The 22,543-nt window shown below is 41.2% G+C and overlaps 1 protein-coding gene across 2 annotated transcripts in view; it reads right to left on the bottom strand.

Annotated features, from left to right (window-relative positions):
* The window catches only part of COG5 (component of oligomeric golgi complex 5), a 185,353-nt gene that overhangs the window by 87,752 nt on the left and 75,058 nt on the right, over nt 1-22,543 (bottom strand). For both annotated transcript variants that reach the window (XM_048302615.1, XM_048302616.1), the window contains exon 7: nt 21,367-21,497. In XM_048302615.1, coding sequence (XP_048158572.1) covers nt 21,367-21,497 — 131 coding nt within the window. The remainder of the gene's footprint in view (nt 1-21,366; nt 21,498-22,543) is intronic.

The raw sequence follows: 22,543 nt of genomic DNA, 5'->3' as shown, positions 1-22,543 counted from the left end.
CAAGCAAACATGGTCAAACAATGAACATAAAGATTAGGGTGGGATAACCCAGGGGTATGACACTCCAACACCTGTGTCTCTCATTGTCTGTCCTAGTCCTGGTTCTATTCAACATTCTCATGGAATGAGAAAAAGGCAGAAGAGAGAGTAGCAAACCACCATGGTACACAATTTATACACATGGACAGGTTTGGAATTCATAAAGCAAAGACACTGTAGTCCGGACAAACTGAAATGCCATATTAAGGCATATGGAATATGAATTCCACTCATAATGACCATGAGGTGTCTCTGGCTCCTACATATTTAAAAAAAACCTCCAAAACTCTGTCTTCAATTGAAAACATTAATCAAGTTCCTGTATCACAGGTGTGGAATTTTAGCCCAGCTCAGGGAAATACAAAAAGGCTGCCTCTCAACACTGCTGGCTGGCTCTGACAATGTGCCTCATGCTCCAGTCTAAGCTTCACGTGTGATGCTGCTGCGTAACTCTGGAAAGCGTAGCACAGAACAGCTTGGGTTGGAAGGGCCCTTCAATTACGCTAGTTAGTGTGAAAACTCCCTGTGATTTCAAAACAATAATAATGATCCTCAGAGACAAAATTCAAGAGATTCTCAGTCAAAATAATACTCTAAGCACATACGTACAATTACACACCATGACATGATTTCATGAATTCTATGTCAAAGTCTCTACTTGTATGAACAGCAGTTTTTGTCTGCAGAAGAGATGAGCTCACTGACATCAAAGAACATCTTGGGTCTAAAGCACAAGACAGGGACAATAACTAGAACCTTAACTTTAATTTAGCCCAGCTTCTCCCCCATCCCAAGAAAGCCACAAACATAGAGGTAGAAATGAACACTTAAATTACGAGTAGTATTATCAACTTTGCCAGACTTCCTCTGAATACTCACAGCCAAGGTAAAAACCTTCAGTATATATAAAAGATTCAGAGGGATTGTTGACAGAGATCCTTAACTAAAAGGGCCTTAGGAAAACTACTGCAATTAAGTAATTCCTCATCCATTATTAAAATTCAGCTGTTATCCCCCTAGTATTTTCCCTTGTATGAATGACACAAACTGTGAACTTAGCTACCATGAAATATAAATAAGTGTGGTACGGAAAATAAATTTTTCAGCATGCAAACATCTCTTATAGAAACTGGAATACATAATCGTATTATGTGTGAAAAACAACAGTGTTTCAGAACATTCAGCACTTTTACCTGAGGTACACTTTATTCACTAGTGTAAGTTTCAAGAAAAAAATAAAAGGGAATGAATCACTTGTTCATAAAAATTGTATACAGATGCAATGGAAAAAGTCTTTACAGGAGAAGTTTAATGTGCAAGAGAAATTATATGTAGGTACAGTTACTTACCAAGATGTAGGATTAAGTTCACTCTTCCACATACCACTATCAAGGCACAAAGTATGAGTTATTCACAGTGTAGGGGAAAAGATTTCACTTGTGCATTAAATAAAACTAATCTGAGACCCACATTTTAGTTGAAGCCAATAGCCTAGCATTTTTTAAAAGTTCTTATCACTTGTTCTAGAATTAAAATGAAAGGCTCTGAACAGAACTAAAACCTATGCTAAAACATATCTTTTCTGAAAAGAAAATCCCAAAGATACTCTATAAAACTGTAATATTTCTAAACTGAATAGAGAATATAAAATACAAATACAGACCTCATTATTAACAAATCTGCATTTTAAAACAATATGCACGACATCAATTTTCAGATGTTTACAAGCCAGGACATTATTTCAATGATCTACCTTATTTTTGTCAGCAGTTTTGCTGTGTCAAATCTCAGAGCAAAGACTATTTTATTTACATGGCTATACAATTTGTTTTAAAATTCAATACTGTTCAGTCCAATAAATGTTAAGTAATTATCAAATCCCCTGCTTTAGAATATAATTTCTAGCTCATAATAGCTGTTATTCTTTACATCTTACAGCTCACTATCTGATTAATTTAAGTCTGTGTCCAGCACTATACAAGTCAGACTATACCAGCACAAGGTTTCTTAGCTCACTGTAGAACTCTGTGAATTCATTAATTTTACTGTTTTATTTTTATAACCTGCACTGAAGCAACAAACTTGACATAGTGATGCTTTCCCACTGCGCCATATATGAAAATACTGTCAGAGGGTCTCTGTGAAGAATGATATTTTCTACTAAAGAGAAAAATAACCTTGATCATGAGATAGATTAAATTTAATTCTAAGGTGTGGTAGAATGCTGATCCTAAATTAAGGGGAGTGAATTCCCCAAATGGATAGAAGAATAGACTGTAGCAGCACAGCAAATGAAAAAGTCTTCAGTCTGTGGAAAGGTTGCTTGCATTTATTTGCAGACAATTTTGAAATTCAGATTCCTAGTGGCTCATTTTAAAGGGGGATAAAACAAGAGTCAAGTAGAAAGACAATGAAAAAGCCTCATGCATTAAGATCTCCTTAGGCAGGAAATAAAACCAAACCTGAAGCAAAAAGCAACCAAGTAACATTGTCATACCGCAAGTTTCTACTGGGTGATACATATGTGCTTGAGAAACGTAGTTTTCAATATGCAGTACACAAAAACCCCAACAGTAATAATACTGACCTAGATCCGAATTCAGGAAAATCCTTCATCTAACATTAAAATAAAGAACAAGGTTTCTTAGGCTTTTCTCAAATAAGTCAGTACTTACATCCCAATAAACACAAGGATAGCAACACTAAACAGTAATAGCCAGATCTTCTAATAATAATTCTATAATATTGATCAAGTAAAAAAGACAACCAAATTTTTTGGCCAAGAAATCAATAGGATTTTAGAACAAATCTCCAGGAAACAGTAAAACCTGCAGTGCAGGAGAACATATGGCACCCTCCCATCCTCCTTGCTGGTGACTCCTACTACAGCACACATTCCTTCCCAAATGCATATGGATTTTAGCTTTGCTCATATACAGTGCTGGAGGAGGGAGGGGAAAAGACCGAAAGGAGATCATCTTCCAGCTTCCCTTCTTCCCCACTCCCGGAGGGGAAGAGTGGCACAAATGGAGAGAGACTGTGTATCAGCACCCAATACCTGGTTACATGTGTGCTTTGTGACCAAGAAGAGAGGGATGGAACAGGGACATGCTGCCCCTCTTGCCCCTGGCCTGGGCACTCGCTGCATGCTCGTGCTCCCTCAGACCGACAGAGGCACAACAGCAGCCTCAGGATGGTTCAGCAAAGACAGTACAAGGGATAGATTTAGGCATGAACTAATTCTGCCTAGATTAGACAAAACGCTCTCATGACTATTTTTGCTACTATGTTATCTCTGTTACCCTAAAATGTGGGCTTCTAAAAATGTAAGTCCAGGTACTTGCCGAGTTGTCCCGTTTCCCCAAGAGTATTCACAGAGGACTTCATCGCCCCCTCCTCTTTTACAAGCCTTTCATTCTGGAAAGTACATTGCGTATGGGGCAAAACTACAGCTCTGAAAAACAAATGAGGTGGACCTGCACATCTGGATTTCTCGCATGACATGTCTCCAAAGATGACTATGCTTTCCTTTCTTTTGCAGTTCCAACATGTTTACCCAGCAGCAGTGCTGGGCCTGCTTCAAGATGTAAATTACTTATTAGCCAAGTAATTTTTCAAACAATCTTTACTTTATTGTACCCAAAGAAATACCACATTGGTTAAAGAGCTTGTTGCTATCAAAATTTTTCAAAGTCCATCAAATGAAAACTTGAGGAATTTTATGGCATTATGAAACAGGGTCAAGTTAGAAAGATACAGATTTAACTTCATCATTTTAATAAAGTATCACTAACATATAAACTGTTATGAAACCTAGAAAACTGAGCAGCAATACTGTCTCCCTTTTTTTGCTGTTTTTTTAACATTAATCTGTATTTTATGCAGCTGTCTTTGTATTTGTTGCAGCTTTTTTTTTAAAAAAATCAGACTAACAAACATACAGCAGTACCCTGTCATAAGAAAAACAGTAAAGGAAAAAATGACAGTTTAGATAGTGATGGATTCTCTGGGAAAAGCGCTGAAAGAGGTCATGGCACAAAATTATTGTGCAAAATCAGACACGGTTTTTAGTTAAAGAAGCTTAGTGACTTTAAGTGACTAAACTATTTTCAGTTAAATATGTATAACACACATAGTTGTAGTAATATTAAATAATTTACTTAAGCTAATTCTACCTTTTTCCCCAAGAATTTTAATAGAGAGAAAATAAAAGGCAACAACTCCCAATTAGGTATTAAAATTTCAGCCAAAACCATTTTACTAAACACTTGTATTACTATATGCTTCACATTAATATTACATGAATTATTGAAGACTAATTAACTATGCATGTGTCTGTCCAAGCAGGTTTCTCCTCAAAATGCAGTCTCTTGCTTTCCTCTGTTTTCAATATTTGCTTAAAGGCAGTACATTTGAGTCTGTGCCTCATATCAACTAATTATGAATTCCTTACACCACGGCGTACTACCTGCCACAGACGGAAGGGAAAAGGGAATGTTTCATGCTCCATTTGCTGTTGATAACATCTCACCGGGGCTGTCTGCTTTGCAAACTACTCTGTGGAACATGTGTCCAGCAGACGTACAATTAATAGTAAGGAGTGCTAACAGATGATCTACAAGAAATATCATGCCTTCGGCCAAGCCACCCAAGCCCTGAGCCAACACCTCCTCCAGCAGCTGCAGGGAACACTAACAGCAAAGGAGGTGGCAGTTCCCGGTTCAGCCGCGCTTGCCTGGGCCACGGGCTGATCCGCAGGAGCACTTCAGATATAAGTACAGGGCTCTCAGATACAAATATAGGGCTCTCAGAAGGCAGCTGGTGGGCTCACCCGGGGTCACAGATTGGAAATTAACAGAGGTAATACAGCAAGATGTCCAGTGTGAGAGGACTTCTTATTAATTTGGATGCTTTAGAAGGCATTTTGAAGCCTAGGGAAATGGCAGTGTAATGGTATCCAGCTGAAGGATGGAGGAGGGGAGGAGTGTGTGCCCTAACCACAGACACGTATGCACCTGGGTACTGCGGAGGAAGCTGCTGCCATTGCCACCACCCCAGTGGAGATAGGCAATCCAAATCCGGCAAACAATGACAGCTTCATATCTCAGTTCTCTGCTTTAATATGATTTAAAGAAAAAAAAAATCCAAAGGACAGAAAAAAGCATTCTTTAACCGCAAACTAATTGAATTTGAAGGTTTTACAAAACCAAAGCTCCTAATACATTGTAACACAGTATCTCCCCATACTGCCTCATCACTGAAGGGAAACTTACCCATTTTGTTTAGTCTCCTAACAGACTTTATAACTTCAATATCTGGTACATAAAAATCTTTAATTTTATAAGGCCTGAATCTGATCCTGAATACTGCAGGAATTGACCAGAATGGGCTGTGGAGTGAAATGCCAGTGAGACTGCTGCACAGCTGCACAGCCATGGGACAGCCCAGAGCTGGGAAGGCAGACTCCCAGCAAGAGCTGCTAACTGGGAAAGGTGGTGAAGGAAGGCAAGGGGCCCTTCCATGCAAAATTAGTGAGTACCCTGTGCCCACCTCCACACCTGAAAACTTTCTGCTGAACATAAATTAAAGAACTAAAATCTACCTTCAATTAACAATGCTTTTTCTACTTGACCCGAAAATATTTCAAAAAATGAACAATTACAGTTGACAATATTACTGGGTGAAAAAATAGAAGCTTACAGGATTTAAGAAAAAAAAACGTTATTTTCATATGGGGGAAAAAGCATTTTCATGAAACAAGGTCAGTATTGTTAAAAAGGGCCAGTGTTGCCTAATCATTAAAGCATAGAAACTTGCAAACTCAAACGTGTTAGGAACCTTCCTGTTCACCTTTTGTCATTCAGAACTTCTCAGTCTTTGCCCACTGTGCAATGAGGTTTGCTAATACCTGCCTAAAACACCTACTACACACTTTGTGAGGAATTTTCTGAAGGATGCTGCAAAATTGCGAACCAGAGGCATTAATTAAAAAGGATCAATACTCAGAAAGTAACACGTGACACAGGGTCCTCCACACATTTACAACAGCAAACAATATTCTAATACTGAGCAGGAAAGCCCTAGATATTACTTTTATTTAAAAATCCTGCTATTTTCAAAATGTTGCTATTAAACTTGCCCGTATGTTCCAACAACTACAGCTCTCATGAGTCTTCTATATTAATGGTAGTTGAAAATAGTCTTGGAATACAGATACTTGAAAAAATGTACTATTTGAACTATACTAGCACAGTGCAGCTCCATTCTCTCAAAATCCTGTTTCACTGAATAGAGAAACTATCACAAGTTAACTTGTTACTTCTTCCCCATTTGGCTTCTTTCTTTTTTTCTTTTTTGTTTTTTGCTTTCAGAACTATCCTAATTTCCACATACAAAATGCTTAAACATCAAGTATCTTAAATGCAGAACATGTTGTACCTTAAATGACATACAAAAAATGAAAAGAGCCCAAGTGACTGAACAATCAGCCACACACTATAATTTCTACCTGCATGCACGATGCTTCAGGTTATGGGCACTCAGATTCCCAATGGTTTGTTAACAAGATCTCCATATTTTCCCCTCTACATCAATACTGGAGTTACATATCCATTTATCTCAAAGAGATATCTCTTTTAAATATTGCTAATGTTTTTACACTCAAAGCATATCTCCTCTGATTTAGCAACATGACCTGTTAAAGCGATGTCAAATATCTGATAAAACAGGTACAACTATAGCTGGCATGTTTCCTTGCCTGTTCTTCAATAATTATCTTTTGCTATAGTCACCTAAATAACACACTACATATTCTGTTTAAATTTTGCTGATCTTTCTTTCTGGCTACACGAAGGTTTTTTGTGTTCTACAAATGATTCCAATCAGAAAATACACCTATACAGTGTAACACAGTGAGACGAAACAATGGCTGGAGATGAAATTTAGAGATGGCCAACAAGACTGATTTTTTTGTTGTCGTAAAACATTTAATGAGCCATTAACATAAAGGAATAATTAATGTATCTTTTTTTCCTATGGAATTGAAAAAACCTTTTGCAGCTGTAAAATAAAATACAGATCTAACACCTGAAGAATTATGCATAGAAACACCTTATTTTTATTTTTAATACTATTTTTTGTTATTGTTGTTACTACTGCTCCTAAAACCACTTCAGTATGTGTTAGGCGAATATTCCACCATCCTTTTTTAATGCACACTTCTAGCCCTTACATGCAGAGGTTGCAAACTGCAAAGTAGAAGTGAACTATATTGAAGTCAGACATTCATTTTAGCTATTCCAAGATTCAAAACATTCTATCATCTGTTCCTATGGAAACTGAAAGGATATTCTAGGTTATATCAGTATCAGCCGATTATGTTGCCGAGAAATCTGTGGTTTATTTTAATCCATAGTTCAGAGGTATAAATTCATGGTTAGTGTTTAGCTTGGTGATTTTGAATTACTGAAGCATGGTTAACACTTCAGTTCCATTAGATCATACTTTAAGATAAAACAAACTCCTTTTAGACCAGAATAGTAAAGGGAAAATTTTATAAGGTTTGGTTAATCCCCATGAAGTTTACCGTTCAGATGTAGGATATAACTAATATATACTTGGGAGATATTTTTTGATTGTTAGATGAGCTATACGTGGCTGTATCACATCTTAATAGAATAGATCAAGGAAAAAATAATTTAGATTTATAGAAAACTCCTTCAGTAGTGCCATGCACCAGATGGCCAGATGAAGGAATCTGATTTAGCAAGCTAACAAGATCATGAAAACCATAACCATAAGACTGAAGATGAAAAATAAAATTGAATAATGCAACATGACTATATTTCTATGACAAAGAAACTTAAAGGTTAGGCTAGAATAAAACTTGTGAAGACATTTGAACACATTAAACGAAAACTCTCCATATGTATACAGAGCGACTGTAAAAGAAAGAAATGAAACAGTGAAAGTTAGTAGGATTTTAATTAAACAGACTGAAATGCCATTGTGATCTTTCACAACAAAAGCCAATATGACAGCTATAACGTGTTGGAATAAGTCTTCTCTGTCTACATTAGAATTAGAAGAAGCAGCAAAATGGGTGGTTAACATGAATTTAAATAAAAAGCTTTGGATTTCATACTCCATTTTCACTAAACAAAACTAGATGATTTAAAGTCAACTATAGCTACCACCCTCATCTTATGCCAAAAGTAGCAAGCAGGTTCAAATTTTCCTCTTTGCAGATAATACTTCACTCTTCTTACTCTAGATTCAAATAATTGACTTCAAACTGAATAATCAGAAATGCCTTCTATTTCTATATCATACTGTAGTCAATCACTTTACAAAAAAAATTACAAAGTAAGTGCCTCAGTCTAGTTTCCATCAGGATCTCCCGCAGGGAATCAGGATGGTGGCATAACAAGGAAATATAACAACAACTGCCTAAAGTGTACTACATTGGTTAAATTTTTGACAGTAACAAGGTTAAATTCCAACTACTAGCTTTCAAGATAGAACTAAATGTCAGAATAAAAAGAAAAAGAAAAAAAAGAAAAAAGCAATTATTACTTTTTTACTTCAAAAAAGCATACTCTCTGGTAGCATTCCAATTCTAGTTATTCCAGGCTTTTCATGAGGGTAACCAACAGTATATGGATAAAAAGATGAATGGCTACGAGCCAAATCAGAAGAGTTCTTTTCTCTCTTTTTTTCTACTTTATTTGCTATTCTAACGATCATTTCGTAATTATGCACCCCTATGCAGTTATGTACATCTACATAACAGCGATCAATCCCACTGACATGCTGAAGTGCATAAGGGCTTATATTACTTAAAACGTATGACAAAATATGATAGCTAATATGTAAAAGCGGCAAATGGCAGGCAAAAACATTTGGAAACTAAAACTGTGCTTCTGACTAGCACAGTACATCAGTGTGGGTAATGTAACAGATTCTAAGATAAATGAACTAAAGCTGTACATTAGAAGCCCCTACACAACCATGGGGCACACAATGTGACATCCTGCTACAACCTTAAACTTTGTTCTACAGTCAAGCACATCTCCACAAAGCTGACAACTTTAGAAAGCATATTCATGCACTTGCACAGTCCACTTCACAATGAAGCGTTCATCTGAAGATGACACTAAACCAGCAAAAAACAGCAGGCATTTTTGATTTAAATCGAAGTGTTAAAATATCATGAAGTAATCTAGAAAAAAGTGCAACACATCCTCTTGCTAAAGTAGGCAAGATTGAAAGTAACTGGGAAACTCAGGATCACAGGATCCCGCCCATACAGGCATGCTCCAAAAGCCATCCACACTTTTGGCAGTAATAATTAGAAGCAATTAGAAAATGAAACACTATTATATTTTTCCATGTTTCATCAAAAAGTGGAAAATGGAGCCCAATGCCAACCATTCTTAATATCTGAATATCTCAACACCTTGAAGTGCATTTGCATGACAGGAAAATGCTGCCACGGGATAATAAGTGCATGTATTGCTTAAGATCCTTGACATTAGATTGAACACTGACCTATGAATGATTTAAGAATAATTTCACCAATCTTGCCATAACCCTGCAAACTGTGGTAGATAAACACTCAGCTCAGAGGGCCCTGAAATGAAATAAATTATGCAACTTCTTGATGACTGTGTCTGGAAAACTGGTCAATTATGTACGTACTTTCCCCTCCAATCCCTTGGGGATAAGAAACAAGACCTATTAGAGATCCTTGACAAGAGATTAAATGCTGGTCTATGAGAGATCTCAGATTAATTTCACCAATTTCGCAATACCACTGCAAGACGTACTACACAAGCACCTAGCTTAGGGAACCCTGAACTGAGATAAATTGAGCAACTCCTGAATAATCACCTCCAGACAACTGGTTAATTATGCAGACACTTCATCCTCCCATCACTTTTCTCAGGCACTAAATAGCATTAGTCAAGAACACTTACGCATATACATCTAGTTAATAATATTTTAATGTAAAGAAAAGCTATACTTGTTCCAGAGACAACAACTGAAAGGCTCAGCATGAAAAAGAATGCAAAACAGAACAATTCACAAAACAAATTCTTCTTAATGAGTTACAATATGGAAACTCAAAATGCCCCCAAATTTGTTCAAAATAACAACAGTATAAAGATGTTACACTGTGAATAACTGAGAAAATTTTGTTCAGAGCATACTGTTTACCTATTTATCCTGTGTATACAAATCCAGCATTTGAATACGTGTCAGAAGTAGAGTTTTAGGATTTATTTCTGTGCAGTTTTTCCCCTCCTCTTCTTTATTCTGTGAGGTTATAATTATAACCTTTGCTAATTAGCAAAGCTCTTCATTTTGCAAAAACATAAATCTATGTATTTTAAAAAAACCTGCACACACAATTTAACAAAGAATACTTATTGGGCTTACACCTATTTTTTTCTTTCTCTAACATGATCAGGACACTTCACTATATGATCACCAGAACAATTTCAAAGAATTATCAGTGATTTTGACTCTCTCCAGATCCATGCTAGGCAGGTAGGTTTGTCCACACCTCCTATAAGGGAAACTGGATAAAAACCATCACATAATTTCTCTAAAACCTAAAAAATGCCCAACTAGTCAGACATGTACAGATTCCTCCAGGAGACAAAGAATGAAAATTTTTAGTATGTGGTCAAAGATACAGAATGTTTCTGTAACACACAGAAGGACAAACTGTTTAAAGTCCAAACCCAGGGAAATCTGAATTCGGCTCTCATTTCCACACCACATCCTGCTAGACCTAAATGGATATTTATATTTTAATCAATCTTTAATGATACCATTGATACCTCACAACCTATATCCTAATTATTACAGTTTGTATCAATAAAGCCACAAGCAAGAACATAGATTCCTAACATATTTCACCCATGCAAAAATCCATCCTTCTTACACAGAGACCCAATGCTGGTGTTTAAAGCACTGAATCTAGCTCAGAACTAAGGTTACCATTTCAGAGGATGAAGGAGATGGAAATGAAGCTCTTTTCGGCGCACACATGGCCTGGCTCCTAAAGCTACCAAAGTTGTCATTACCAGGTGGAACTAAGCTTGGTCATCCCTGGCTCTAAGACCCACACCAAGCAAGGCAATATTACAGGAGACAGGGTTTGAAGCATGAGCTAAGTTGCAGAGAAGTTTTCTCATTTTTAAGTATAGCAGCCACAACACTGTGTCTGGAAAAACTGTTCTACCTGGAATTGAGCTATGGTAATCTTACTGAATTTCTCTCTTCCCCAGTTATTTCTTATTATTCTTACACAATATTGCTGTTGAAAACAGGGGTGACATGGTACCAAGAGCAAATCTAGATTCTTCAGCCTAGGGTTCATCGTGGGAGCAAAAGAAATGCTGGGGATGTTTCAGGTGGTTGCAAGATGCATATATATCTACTTTTAAATTTTTAAAGCAGAAAACATTGCTGTCCCTTCTGCTAGAAGGGTGGCTTTTAATCAAGTTCTTGATGCATCTCTGCTAAAGCAGTCCTTCCTGCATCCTAAGCTATTTGCCATTAGCCTGCTTACAGTATGAAGGAAAGCTAGCAAAGAGTTTAGTATGGTTATACTCACAGCTTTTTTACCGGCTAGGCTCGTAGTTCAATGCCTTAGAAAGCCTCGAGCAGCCTAGAGAGGTAGCACGGGCAATCCAGCATTTCAGTAGCTCTGAAAGTGGCAAAATGGTAACTGCAAAGCTGATACCACCAGCAGAAGCAAAGAGGTAGAAATGCAGCTCTTGGCTTAGGCCTTAGTCCTGCAATCAGGTGCTTTCAATCGAGACAGAGATACACAGCAGGTACTCGCAGAAGGGGGCTGAGCCAAAGAGGGTGGGCCCACTCTGAGCTCTCTCTTTTATTCACGAGAATGGAAAGAGGCAGACAGGGGGCGGAGCCGGGGTGACCGGCCAATCAGACACTGCTCTAGCATCTGAGTTACTTTTGGTTTTGCCCCGCATTAGAACAAAGAGGTTCAGAGCACATGGCAGGGGCAAGTCTTGACTGGTCTGACCAGTCTCAGGGAGGGGGAAGGGCGACCTCGAAGCAGGCAGCAACAGTTTAGGACTAGAAAGTAAAGATGGGGTAGAATCCATTTTCTTTAAATTGTTCTGTGGGTCACGAAAGACCATCAATCTGTGCTATGTACACTAGGAGTGCCTAACAAAGCACACAAGACAATAAAAATCCTGCCTGTAGCCACTGGTACCCCTGTGTGGTCAGGTTTGCTATTATTGGTATTACTTTTGTCAACAATAGCAAAGAGAGCTTACTCTTTCTAAAAGGATTAGGAAGACAAGTGTGGTTGGCAGCTCTATGAGAGCCTGTTAAGTCTAGACACACTGACAGACACTTCCAGTTTATACCCAGATGGCAGCTTTAAGATTCTACCAGGAACAGGAGTGAAAGGCTTCACTTCTAAAGCAGTCAGTGGCTAATGCCACACTTCCAAATGGGGAAGAGATTTCATTTTTTTTTGAGAAATACACAAACATCACAGTGTGGACATGCCATAAAAACATGAATTACACTGAAGAGAAAAAGACAATATATTACTTAGGTGTAAGTATCTGTTTTTGTGTGCTACTGCTGGACGTTATTTGGGGGAATCTGTGCACAGCTCATTAGCATGTGACTTATACGTCATTAAATAATCAAACTAACAAAAATATACTCTTTCAGAAACAAAGGGGATATATAAAAATGTTAAAAGGAGCAATTTAGACTCTTTAGCTCCATTCTTTTTGTCAGAGTAACTTCTAGCAGCGTCTCTGAAAAAAAAAGGCTGAATTCTAGAGAAGACATTCACCAAATTCTAAAGACTTTTGTTTAAAAATAGATACTTCCAGTTTTACTTTTTAAATGTATTTCTGCTTCCTGCTTCTCTTCCAGATGGACACTGAAATACTCTAAAATGGAGACATAAGGCTAATTTTCCTCTTAAGGCATTGTTGAAAAGTGCTAGATGAAATATAGAAATACAGCTCACTCTTACGTAGGCAACTGATCTCATGTATTATTTACACAGCAGATGAAAACAAGGGTGGAAACTAAAACTGCATTTGCAAATATGAATATCAGATAACTGAAGAACCACCTGGATAAATACAGATGCACTATTCTCAAAGGGACAGACAGCTACCAGAATATACACTAGCAGGAAGACAGTTCATCTGAGGAATTCTGTAGTACCTAATGCAGGAGAAAGGATGAAGGTCCCATGTCTTCTTAAGGGAAATCTCAGGGGTTGGAAGGTATAGATGTAAATCAGCTTGTCAATAAAACACATAGCTACAGTAATAGGAATCAAAGACCTACTATTCACTAGTCACATCTCAAATTCTAGATTTCTTGGGCAATGCCTGCAGGCGTATTTTCTAAAGCAAACTATTGTTCTCAACATTAAATTCACAAATCATATCCAACAACAAACCTGTGATGCATAACCCAACACCTCCTCATGAAAACATCCCCATTTCTGGTATGACTAAGCACTAATAATATTCTTCTAAACACTCTTCCATTTGTTGGAAACAGGCCCCTGGCTAAAGCACAACAGGCATATACTTTAATAATCTCTTGATTACCTGGCGACAGCCTGGAACACCTAATAAATCTGTCTATTTTTCAGGTGGAGTGGGATTGATTTCCCCCAGGTTTCTTTGTCAGTTCCATTTTAGGACTTAATATGAAGAGAAAATTATCAGAGAAGGTCAAATCTGACATGAAAAACTAGAAGGAGTTCACACTGATGAAGACTTTTGCTACATTTAAAATAAATGTCCACTTGCTTTTTTCTTGGGCCTTTCTTCAGTCAATCTTTATTAAATAATCTATAAGCTTCACAGCTTGCAGAAAGTGCAATCACAGCTTGGCAACATGCTCAAATAGCCAGAAGTTTCAACACTGGAATAGTAATCAAGTGAAAAATGGGGTGGTTTTTTTCCTACCACTTTGTTACCAGCAAATAGTCAAAGGTATTTACCACAACCATGACTTCTTACTGCAGAAAAATAGTGGAAATGATAGGTCTAAGTAAAAGTCTGAGACACACTGATAATTTTAATCCTCAATTGTTTAATCAAGCCAATTTACTCAATAGGTTTCCTATTCTGTATACGTTCTATTTTCATGTCAATCTTCAATTGTATAAACAAATGCTATACTGACTTACAGAGAAGTTTAACTATAAAGTTAAACTTACAGAGAAGTTTAATTATAAAAATATCTTGTTCTAAGCCTCTTTGTTCTCTAATTTAAGATCCAAATTTGATAGAAACTTGTACCAGATTTCTCCTCTTAGTCTAGCAATAGAGATTTAAAATACTTTGGTTATTAAAGAACATTAAAAAGTATAGACAAAAGAACATTAAATTTTTGTACTAGTTTGAAAACAAACTAGTGGGAGACACCAAGTCAGAATAACAATTTAATAGGGAAATAAAAGGAAGGGGAAAGAAAAAAACAATAAAAGGGGATAACACTGGGTTAAACTGACAGAGTTAGGATACAACCTGGCACCCTGTTAGTCAGGGTGGTGGTAGCAGTCTGGTAGAATGATGGCTGCAGTCCTCCCGAAGTGGCGATCCTGTAGAAAAAAGGGTCTGCTCCTCCTCAGAAGGTCCAGTGGTGGCTATGTGGCTCCTGTCCTCTGGAAATCCAGTGGGATGGATTGTCTCTGGTGTTCAGTCTCAGATTATATCCACGATGGGATGCTTGGTTCCTCCCTCTGGGTGGAGCATCTCACAATGGGGTAATGAGTCATGAGGCCAAGTGTTGATGAGGCTCATTAACAGAAGATAGTCCGGAGGGAGTTATCTCTGAGTCATGCGGCAGGACAATGATGGGCCATTAACAGAAAGATAGTCTGGGGGGAGGAGGCAAGGAAACATTGCCCCACCTGATTTCAACAGCTCATGAGGATGGTAATAGAATACACTGCAACCCAGGACATTATCCACCCCTTATTCTATTACCATCTACATCATCCCAAATTAATACCTTCTTTAAACTCTACACACACATACATATATATATATATACAATGAAACCCTACACACAGTTCTCACCTAAGATTAGGTCTCCTTGTGGTACACAACGGGTTTCCCCATCTTTTTGCATTACCCACCAAGTGCAACCAGGTCCTTGAGCAAAGACAATCCCACGGATGGGTTTGCCTTTGCCTGAGGTGGGATTAATCCAAACAGGCTTTCCTAAAATACCTCTCAGGTGTACCACAGGGACTCTATCTCCATCCACTGTGTGCAAGGGTTCAGACTCAGCGGGACCAGCTCGATTGATGGACCCTCGGGTATTGACCATCCAGGTGGCCTTTGCTAAGTTCGCTTCCCAATTTTTGAAGGTCCCCCCACCAAGTGCCTTTAGGGTAGTTTTAAGTAGTCCATTGCAGCGTTCAACTTTTCCGGCAGCTGGTACATGATAAGGAATATGATATATCCATTCCATACCGTGTTCTCTGGCCCAGGTGTTGATGAGGCTGTTCTTAAAATGAGTCCCGTTGTCTGACTCGATCCTGTCAGGGGTGCCATGTCTCCACAGGACTTGCTTTTCCAGGCCCAGAATGGTGTTCCGGGCTGTAGCATGAGGCACAGGGTAGGTCTCCAGCCATCCAGTGGTTGCTTCAACCATGGTCAACACGTAGCGCTTGCCTTGGCGGGTTTGGGGAAGGTTGATGTAATCAACTTGCCAGGCTTCCCCATACCTGTACTTTGACCATCATCCACCATACCACAGAGGCTTCACCCGCTTGGCCTGTTTGATTGCAGCACAGGTCTCACAACTGTGGATGACCTGGGAGATGCTGTCCATGGTAAGGTCCACCCCTCGGTCACGGGCCCATCGGTATGTTGCATCTCTCCCCTGATGGCCAGAGGCATCATGGGCCCAACGAGCTAGGAATAATTCTCCCTTGTGCTGCCAGTCCAGATCCACCTGTGATACTTTCACCTTGGCAGCTTGATCCACCTGCTCATTGTTGCGATGTTCTTCATTAGCCCGACTCTTGGGTACGTGCGCATCCACGTGTCGAACCTTCACGGTCAGCTTCTCTACTCGGGCGGCGATGTCCTGCCAAATCTCAGCGGCCCAGATGGGTTTCCCTCTGCGCTGCCAGTTGGCTTTTCTCCAGCGATCCAGCCATCCCCACAGAGCATTAGCTACCATCCACGAGTCAGTGTAGAGATAGTCTCGGCCACTTCTCTCGTTCAGCAATATCCAAAGCTAGCTGGACAGCTTTAAGCTCTGCAACCTGACTCGATCCACCTTGTCCCTCGGTAGCTTGTGCAACTCGTCGTGTGGGGCTCCATACTGCAGCTTTCCACTTCCAGTTAGCGCCTACAATTCGGCAGGAACCGTCAGTGAAGAGGGCATAACGTCTTTCAGTCTCCGGTAGCTCATTATATGGTGGGGCTTCCTCAGCACGAGTCACTTGCTCTTCCTCTTCTTCAGAAGATAATCCAAAAGTCTCACCTTCAGGCCAGTTTGTTATAATTTCTAGAATCCCAGGGTGATTTGGGTTTCCAATATGGGCATGCTGTGTGATGAGAGCAATCCATTTGCTCCATGTGGTGTCGGTGGCATGATGCGTGGAAGGAACCTTTCCCTTGAACATCCAACCCAGCACCGGTAGTCGAGGTGCCAGAAGCAACTGTGCTTCAGTGCCGATTACCTCTGAGGCAGCCTGGACTCCTTCATAAGCTGCCAAGATTTCCTTCTCGGTGGGAGTGTAGTTGGCTTCAGACCCTCTGTAGCTTCGGCTCCAGAATCCCAGTGATCGGCCACAAGTCTCACCAGGCACCTTCTGCCAGAGGCTCCAGGACAGACCATTGTTCCCGGCTGCAGAGTAGAGCACGTTCTTCACCTCTGGTCCCGTCCTGACTGGGCCAAGGGCTACCGCATGAGCGATTTCCTGCTTGATCTGGGCAAAGGCTTGTTGCTGTTTCAGGGCCCCAGTGGAAATCATTCTTCTTGCGGGTAACCAGGTAGAGAGGGCTCACGATCTGGCTGTACTCAGGAATGTGCATCCCCCAGAAACCTATGGCGCCTAGGAAAGCTTGTGTTTCCTTCTTGCTGGTCGGTGGAGACATCGCAGTGATCTTATTGATGACCTCGGTGGGAATCTGACATCGTCCATCTTGCCACTTTACTCCCAGGAACTGGATCTCTTGGGCAGGTCCCTTGACTTTGCTCCTTTTGATGGCAAAGCCGGCTTCCAGGAGAATCTGGATGATTTTCTCTCCTTTCTCAAATACTTCCTTTGCTGTGTTTCCCCACACAATGATGTCGTCAATGTATTGCAGATGTTCTGGGGCCTCACCTTTTTCCAGTGCAGTCTGGATCAGTCCATGGCAGATGGTGGGACTGTGCTTCCACCCCTGGGGCAGTCGGTTCCAGGCGTATTGCACACCCCTCCAGGTGAAAGCAAACTGGGGCCTGCATTCTGCTGCCAAAGGAATGGAGAAGAAGGCATTGGCAATGTCAATAGTGGCGTACCACTTCGCTGCTTTGGACTCTAGCTCGTACTGAAGTTCCAACATGTCCAGCACAGCGGCGCTCAATGGTGGCGTGACCTCATTCAGGCCACGGTAATCCACCGTCAGTCTCCATTCTCCGCCGGACTTACGCACTGGCCATATAGGGCTGTTGAAAGGTGAATGGGCCTTGCTGACCACCCCTTGGCTCTCCAGTTTACGCATCATCTCATGGACAGGAACCACAGAGTCTCTGTCAGTGCGGTATTGCCGACGGTGCACTGTTGCTGTGGCAATTGGCACCTGTTGTTCTTCAACTCTTAGCAGTCCCACGGCAGAGTGGTCATCTGAGAGGCCAGGCAATGTACTCAGTTGACTGATATCTTCTGTTTCCACAGCAGCTATCCCAAAAGCCCAACGATGTCCTTTTGGGTCCTTGAAATATCCATTTCTGAGATAGTCTATGCCGAGGATGCATGGGGCCTCTGGGCCAGTGACGATGGGGTGTTTCTGCCACTCGTTCCCAGTTAAACTCACTTCAGCTTCCAGTACAGTCAGCTGCTGGGATCCTCCTGTCACCCTAGAAATAGAAATGGGTTCTGCTCCCACATACCTTGATGGCATCAGAGTACATTGAGCACTGGTGTCAACCAAAGCCGTGTATCTTTGTGGGTCAGATGTGCCAGGCCATCAGATCCACACAGTCCAAAACACCCGATTATCCCTTTCCTCTACCTGGCTAGAGGCAGGGCCCCTCTATTCCTGATCATGGTACATGTTGCTCCCTTCCGGTGAATATGCTCCTGAGGTCCCTTCAAGAGGATCGGTCATGTTATCATTCCTATGCCGTCTGGAGTTCTGTGCGCGAGAGACCGGAGCGGCGTTGACTCTAGATGCGCTTCTTGTGGTAGTTGCCCCTCTTTTTAGTTCACGTACCCCGGCTGCTAAGGAGGAGGTGGGTTTTCCATCCCACTTACTCATGTCTTCTCCATGTTCCTGAAGGAAAAACCAGAGATTACCTCGTGGGGTGTATCCTCTCTCCCTGGTTGGGGGACACCGGCTCCTAATGGCAGAGACTCTTGTTGGTTCTGGAGGGATGTGGTAAATCTCTTCCTTAAGTTCTTTTTTCAGTTTCTGATGGCCTTCTTCGATCAAGCTCCGGACTTGCTCAGCCAGCCTTGTTTCCACAGATGAGACATGAGTGCAAAACGGGGCTGTGATGGTGTCCTCGTAAATCCTCAGCTTGTTCACCAAGACGCCCACCCTGTCCTCACCTTCCCTCCATTGCAGCGTTGCCAGGTAACGGGAGTATATCTCTGGTCCAAGGCGTGCGAACCTCAACCACATCTGTGATGTGCACTGGACACCATCTGGGCTCTTAGGAAATCTCTCGTCTTCTGAGAAAATGATCTCCAGCACAGCAAATTCCCTCAGGCACCGGATACCTTGTTCCGTTGTGCTCCATTTTCCTTGGTGCACCTGGAGGTCTTCTTTACAAAGGTACCTGTCCCTTACACTTGTAAGCAGTCGCCGCCAGAGGCTGAGGGTTTCTTGGATTCTCCCGATCCCCTGGTCAATGACCACATCCCGGGACAGAGATCCCAGCTGCCTGGCCTCACTTCCGTCCAGAATGGTGTCATTGGCTGCAGTGTCCCAGATGCGGAGCAACCAGGTCAGGATAGACTCGTTCGTCTGGCGGGTGAATTCCCTCTGCAGGTCTCGCAGCTCACCCAGGGATAGCGACCGAGTGATGATCTCTGGCTCTGCCTCTTCTGCTGGGTGCAAAGGTCCTGCTGCATCCTCGTCAGTCACTATGCAGACTGATTTGCTTTTTGATTTCTTCTTCTGAACGGGGGCAAGTGCAATCGGTTTAGGCTGTTCTGGTTCAGTGACAGTTTGTGTGGAGATGCTTACAGCTCCTTTGGTTTTTTCCTCCTCTGTGTCAGTCTGCGTGGACGTGGACGCTGTGGTCTTGCGTCTGGGTTCTTTCTCCTCTGTGTCAGTCTGCGTGGACATGGAAGCTGTCACTATGCTTTTGGTTCCTTTCTTCTTTGCGACAATCTGTGTAGACATTGTGCTTGTTGCTCGGCTCCTTTTTTTCCTCTCATCCTGAGGATGCTGTGCCATAGCTCTGATCCTAAGCATGGTGTACACAGTGCAGGTCATAGAGAAAAAAGAGAAAAGAACTGACAAGATTATGCCATCCTTAACATCCACAGGGAACTCAATATTTTCAAAAACTGCTGTGTCCAATCTGAAAGGCTGGAAAAAAGCATTCTTTAATCCTCCCCCCAGGGGCTGGGTATGATTGTTGAGGCCCCAGATGTAGCAGCCTAAAGTAGGACAAGCAGACAAAGTTGAGTGTATATTCCGAATTATGTTCATTGTCTCGGAGGTTATCATGCAGTAGGCATAATAGACTAATAGAGCAAATTTTATACCATACCCTGGTCTACAGAGGAGCATTACAATCGGCAGATAGTTTCCCATGTGCGGAAAAATATAGAGAGCTAGGTACAAGACCCATGTAAGCATGTTGAACATCATAGTGAGTAGGTGACTTCCACAATACAAAATTGTAATTCTGACTTTTCTCAGCAGTGTGCCGCACATTGGGCGCCAAATTATGTACTAGTTTGAAAACAAACTAGTGGGAGACACCAAGTCAGAATAACAATTTAATAGGGAAATAAAAGGAAAGGGAAAGAAAAAAACAATAAAAGGGGATAACACTGGGTTAAACTGACAGAGTTAGGATACAACCTGGCACCCTGTTAGTCAGGGTGGTGGTAGCAGTCTGGTAGAATGATGGCTGCAGTCCTCCCGAAGTGGCGATCCTGTAAAAAAAGGGTCTGCTCCTCCTCAGAAGGTCCAGTGGTGGCTGTGTAGCTCCTGTCCTCTGGAAATCCAGTGGGATGGATTGTCTCTGGTGTTCAGTCTCAGATTATATCCACGATGGGATGCTTGGTTCCTCCCTCTGGGTGGAGCATCTCACAATGGGGTAATGAGTCATGAGGCCAAGTGTTGATGAGGCTCATTAACAGAAGATAGTCCGGAGGGAGTTCTCTCTGAGTCATGCGGCAGGACAATGATGGGCCATTAACAGAAAGATGGTCTGGGGGGAGGAGGCAAGGAAACATTGCCCCACCTGATTTCAACAGCTCATGAGGATGGTAATAGAATACACTGCAACCCAGGATAATTTTACAAAGGCAAGAAAATAGCACTAAAGATACTGCAAACAGTTAATAGATGTAGCCAAGTTACAAAAATGTAAATAATTACATTTAATATGAAAGAATGTAATTATGCATATTCATTCTTATTTCCCTACAGTGAATATTTACCTCGAACTTTAAGCAGCTCTTTAAAGTTTTAACACAAATCTTTTCAATATATTTTTGCACAGCTAAAATGTAGAAATCTTCCTACAGTCTTAAGAAACTGCGTTTTTCATATTTCTCTATAAAGCTCAGCAACATGGGCAAAGCTGTATATGGTATTTAATGCACCAAGCTTTTATGACAGTGTTTATAGTTAAAGTCTTCATATCAGCACCTACTTTCTTCCAAATTTCAGGATCAAATCCGGCAAAATTTTATTCTTGTAAATATTGCACAAGACCAGTTTTGTCAATTTCTTTGAATATTGTCACACGTAAGAATTTCTCACATAAGACTTTCTCTTGTTTAATTTACACTGGACAGTGCTACACAAAGCAAAAGAAATCAAGCTCAAGTTCTTTTACACGTCATTTTTGAAAGGAAGTAAAGAACAAAGTGTATTTTACCTGAGTCTCCACACCTTGCTCAAGCAACCTTTTAGCCTGGTTTTCCACCTCAAGACGAGCTCTTGCAATAAAAAGCAGGTCATTTTCAATTACTTCAATTCCAGACAGATCTATCCCTTGAGAAAGATAATCTATAAAAGCAACAAAACATTGATAAGCACGACACAGGATAATGGAACATTTTAAGCATGTTAAAACATTTCAGAGTTACAGTCAGTTCCAAGGGACATTTTTGTGTACAACACTTGACAATACAATACATCAAAATAATGTCTTATACCACAAAAACTGAAAATCAAAGGATTATTACTCAAGAAAACCTAGATATTGAATACACTGAATTTACTTCAACTTCTCTAGACCCAGAGGCTGCCAGAGAAGTGCAAAACATGAGTTCTAGGAGCTGCAGAATCAAAATCACAGGCCAAAAAGGGGCAAGAAGTCATATCCTTGTCCCAAAGAATTAACTAGATCATTAAACTTCTCCAACCAGATGTTCAAATAAGCAAAATTTGCTCTAAGATCTGAAATTAAAGATGCATGTTGGGGTTTTAGTTTAGTCTTAGGTTTTCCTGTTAAAGGAATTTTCTCCCATATGCATGTTGCTAGGGGACAAATAGCTGTACTTAAGAAAGACAAAAAGGGGAGTGGGGCGGGCCTGGCTACTCTTTTGTCTACACCTGGGTGTGGGGACAGTTCGCTCTGAGCGTCCGGAGAGAGAAGCTGCAAAGAAAGGAGCTGCTGCTGCTTTCTTTTTGGCTGTTCTTTCTTCCTGCTGGAAGCAACGCCGGGACCCTAAAAGCCGCTTTTCCCTGCCCTGCTGGAGACCGAGCTGTGGCTGTCCTGCCCCGCTGCTGTTTCGAGCTTTCGCTACGCTGTAGCCCTGCTCGCCCTGCCTGCCTGGGCCTCCGTGGTTTTTCCCATCTGGATACATCTCGCCTGCCACCCGGGATTTGCGTTCGTCCCTGCCATTCCAGCCTGCTGTTCCTGAGAGCCCAGGATCAGCTGCCCAGCGGTTTGTGAAGCCTTTGTTCCATCCCTTCCCGGGATCCCAGGGCACCAGAGCCGCGGGTTTCCCGAGCTCGCTCCGGAGCGCCCCCTGCAGCCGCGGGGGAACCATCGCACCTGCCCTGCTCACCGGGAGCCGCCAGCGCCCCTGCCGGCTGCGAGCGGAACT

This window comes from Corvus hawaiiensis, chromosome 4, assembly GCF_020740725.1.
Source record: "Corvus hawaiiensis isolate bCorHaw1 chromosome 4, bCorHaw1.pri.cur, whole genome shotgun sequence".
Taxonomy (NCBI): Eukaryota; Metazoa; Chordata; class Aves; order Passeriformes; family Corvidae; genus Corvus; species Corvus hawaiiensis.
The sequence above is the reverse complement of the archived record's forward strand: the minus strand, read 5'-3'. Positions and strand labels throughout refer to the sequence as shown.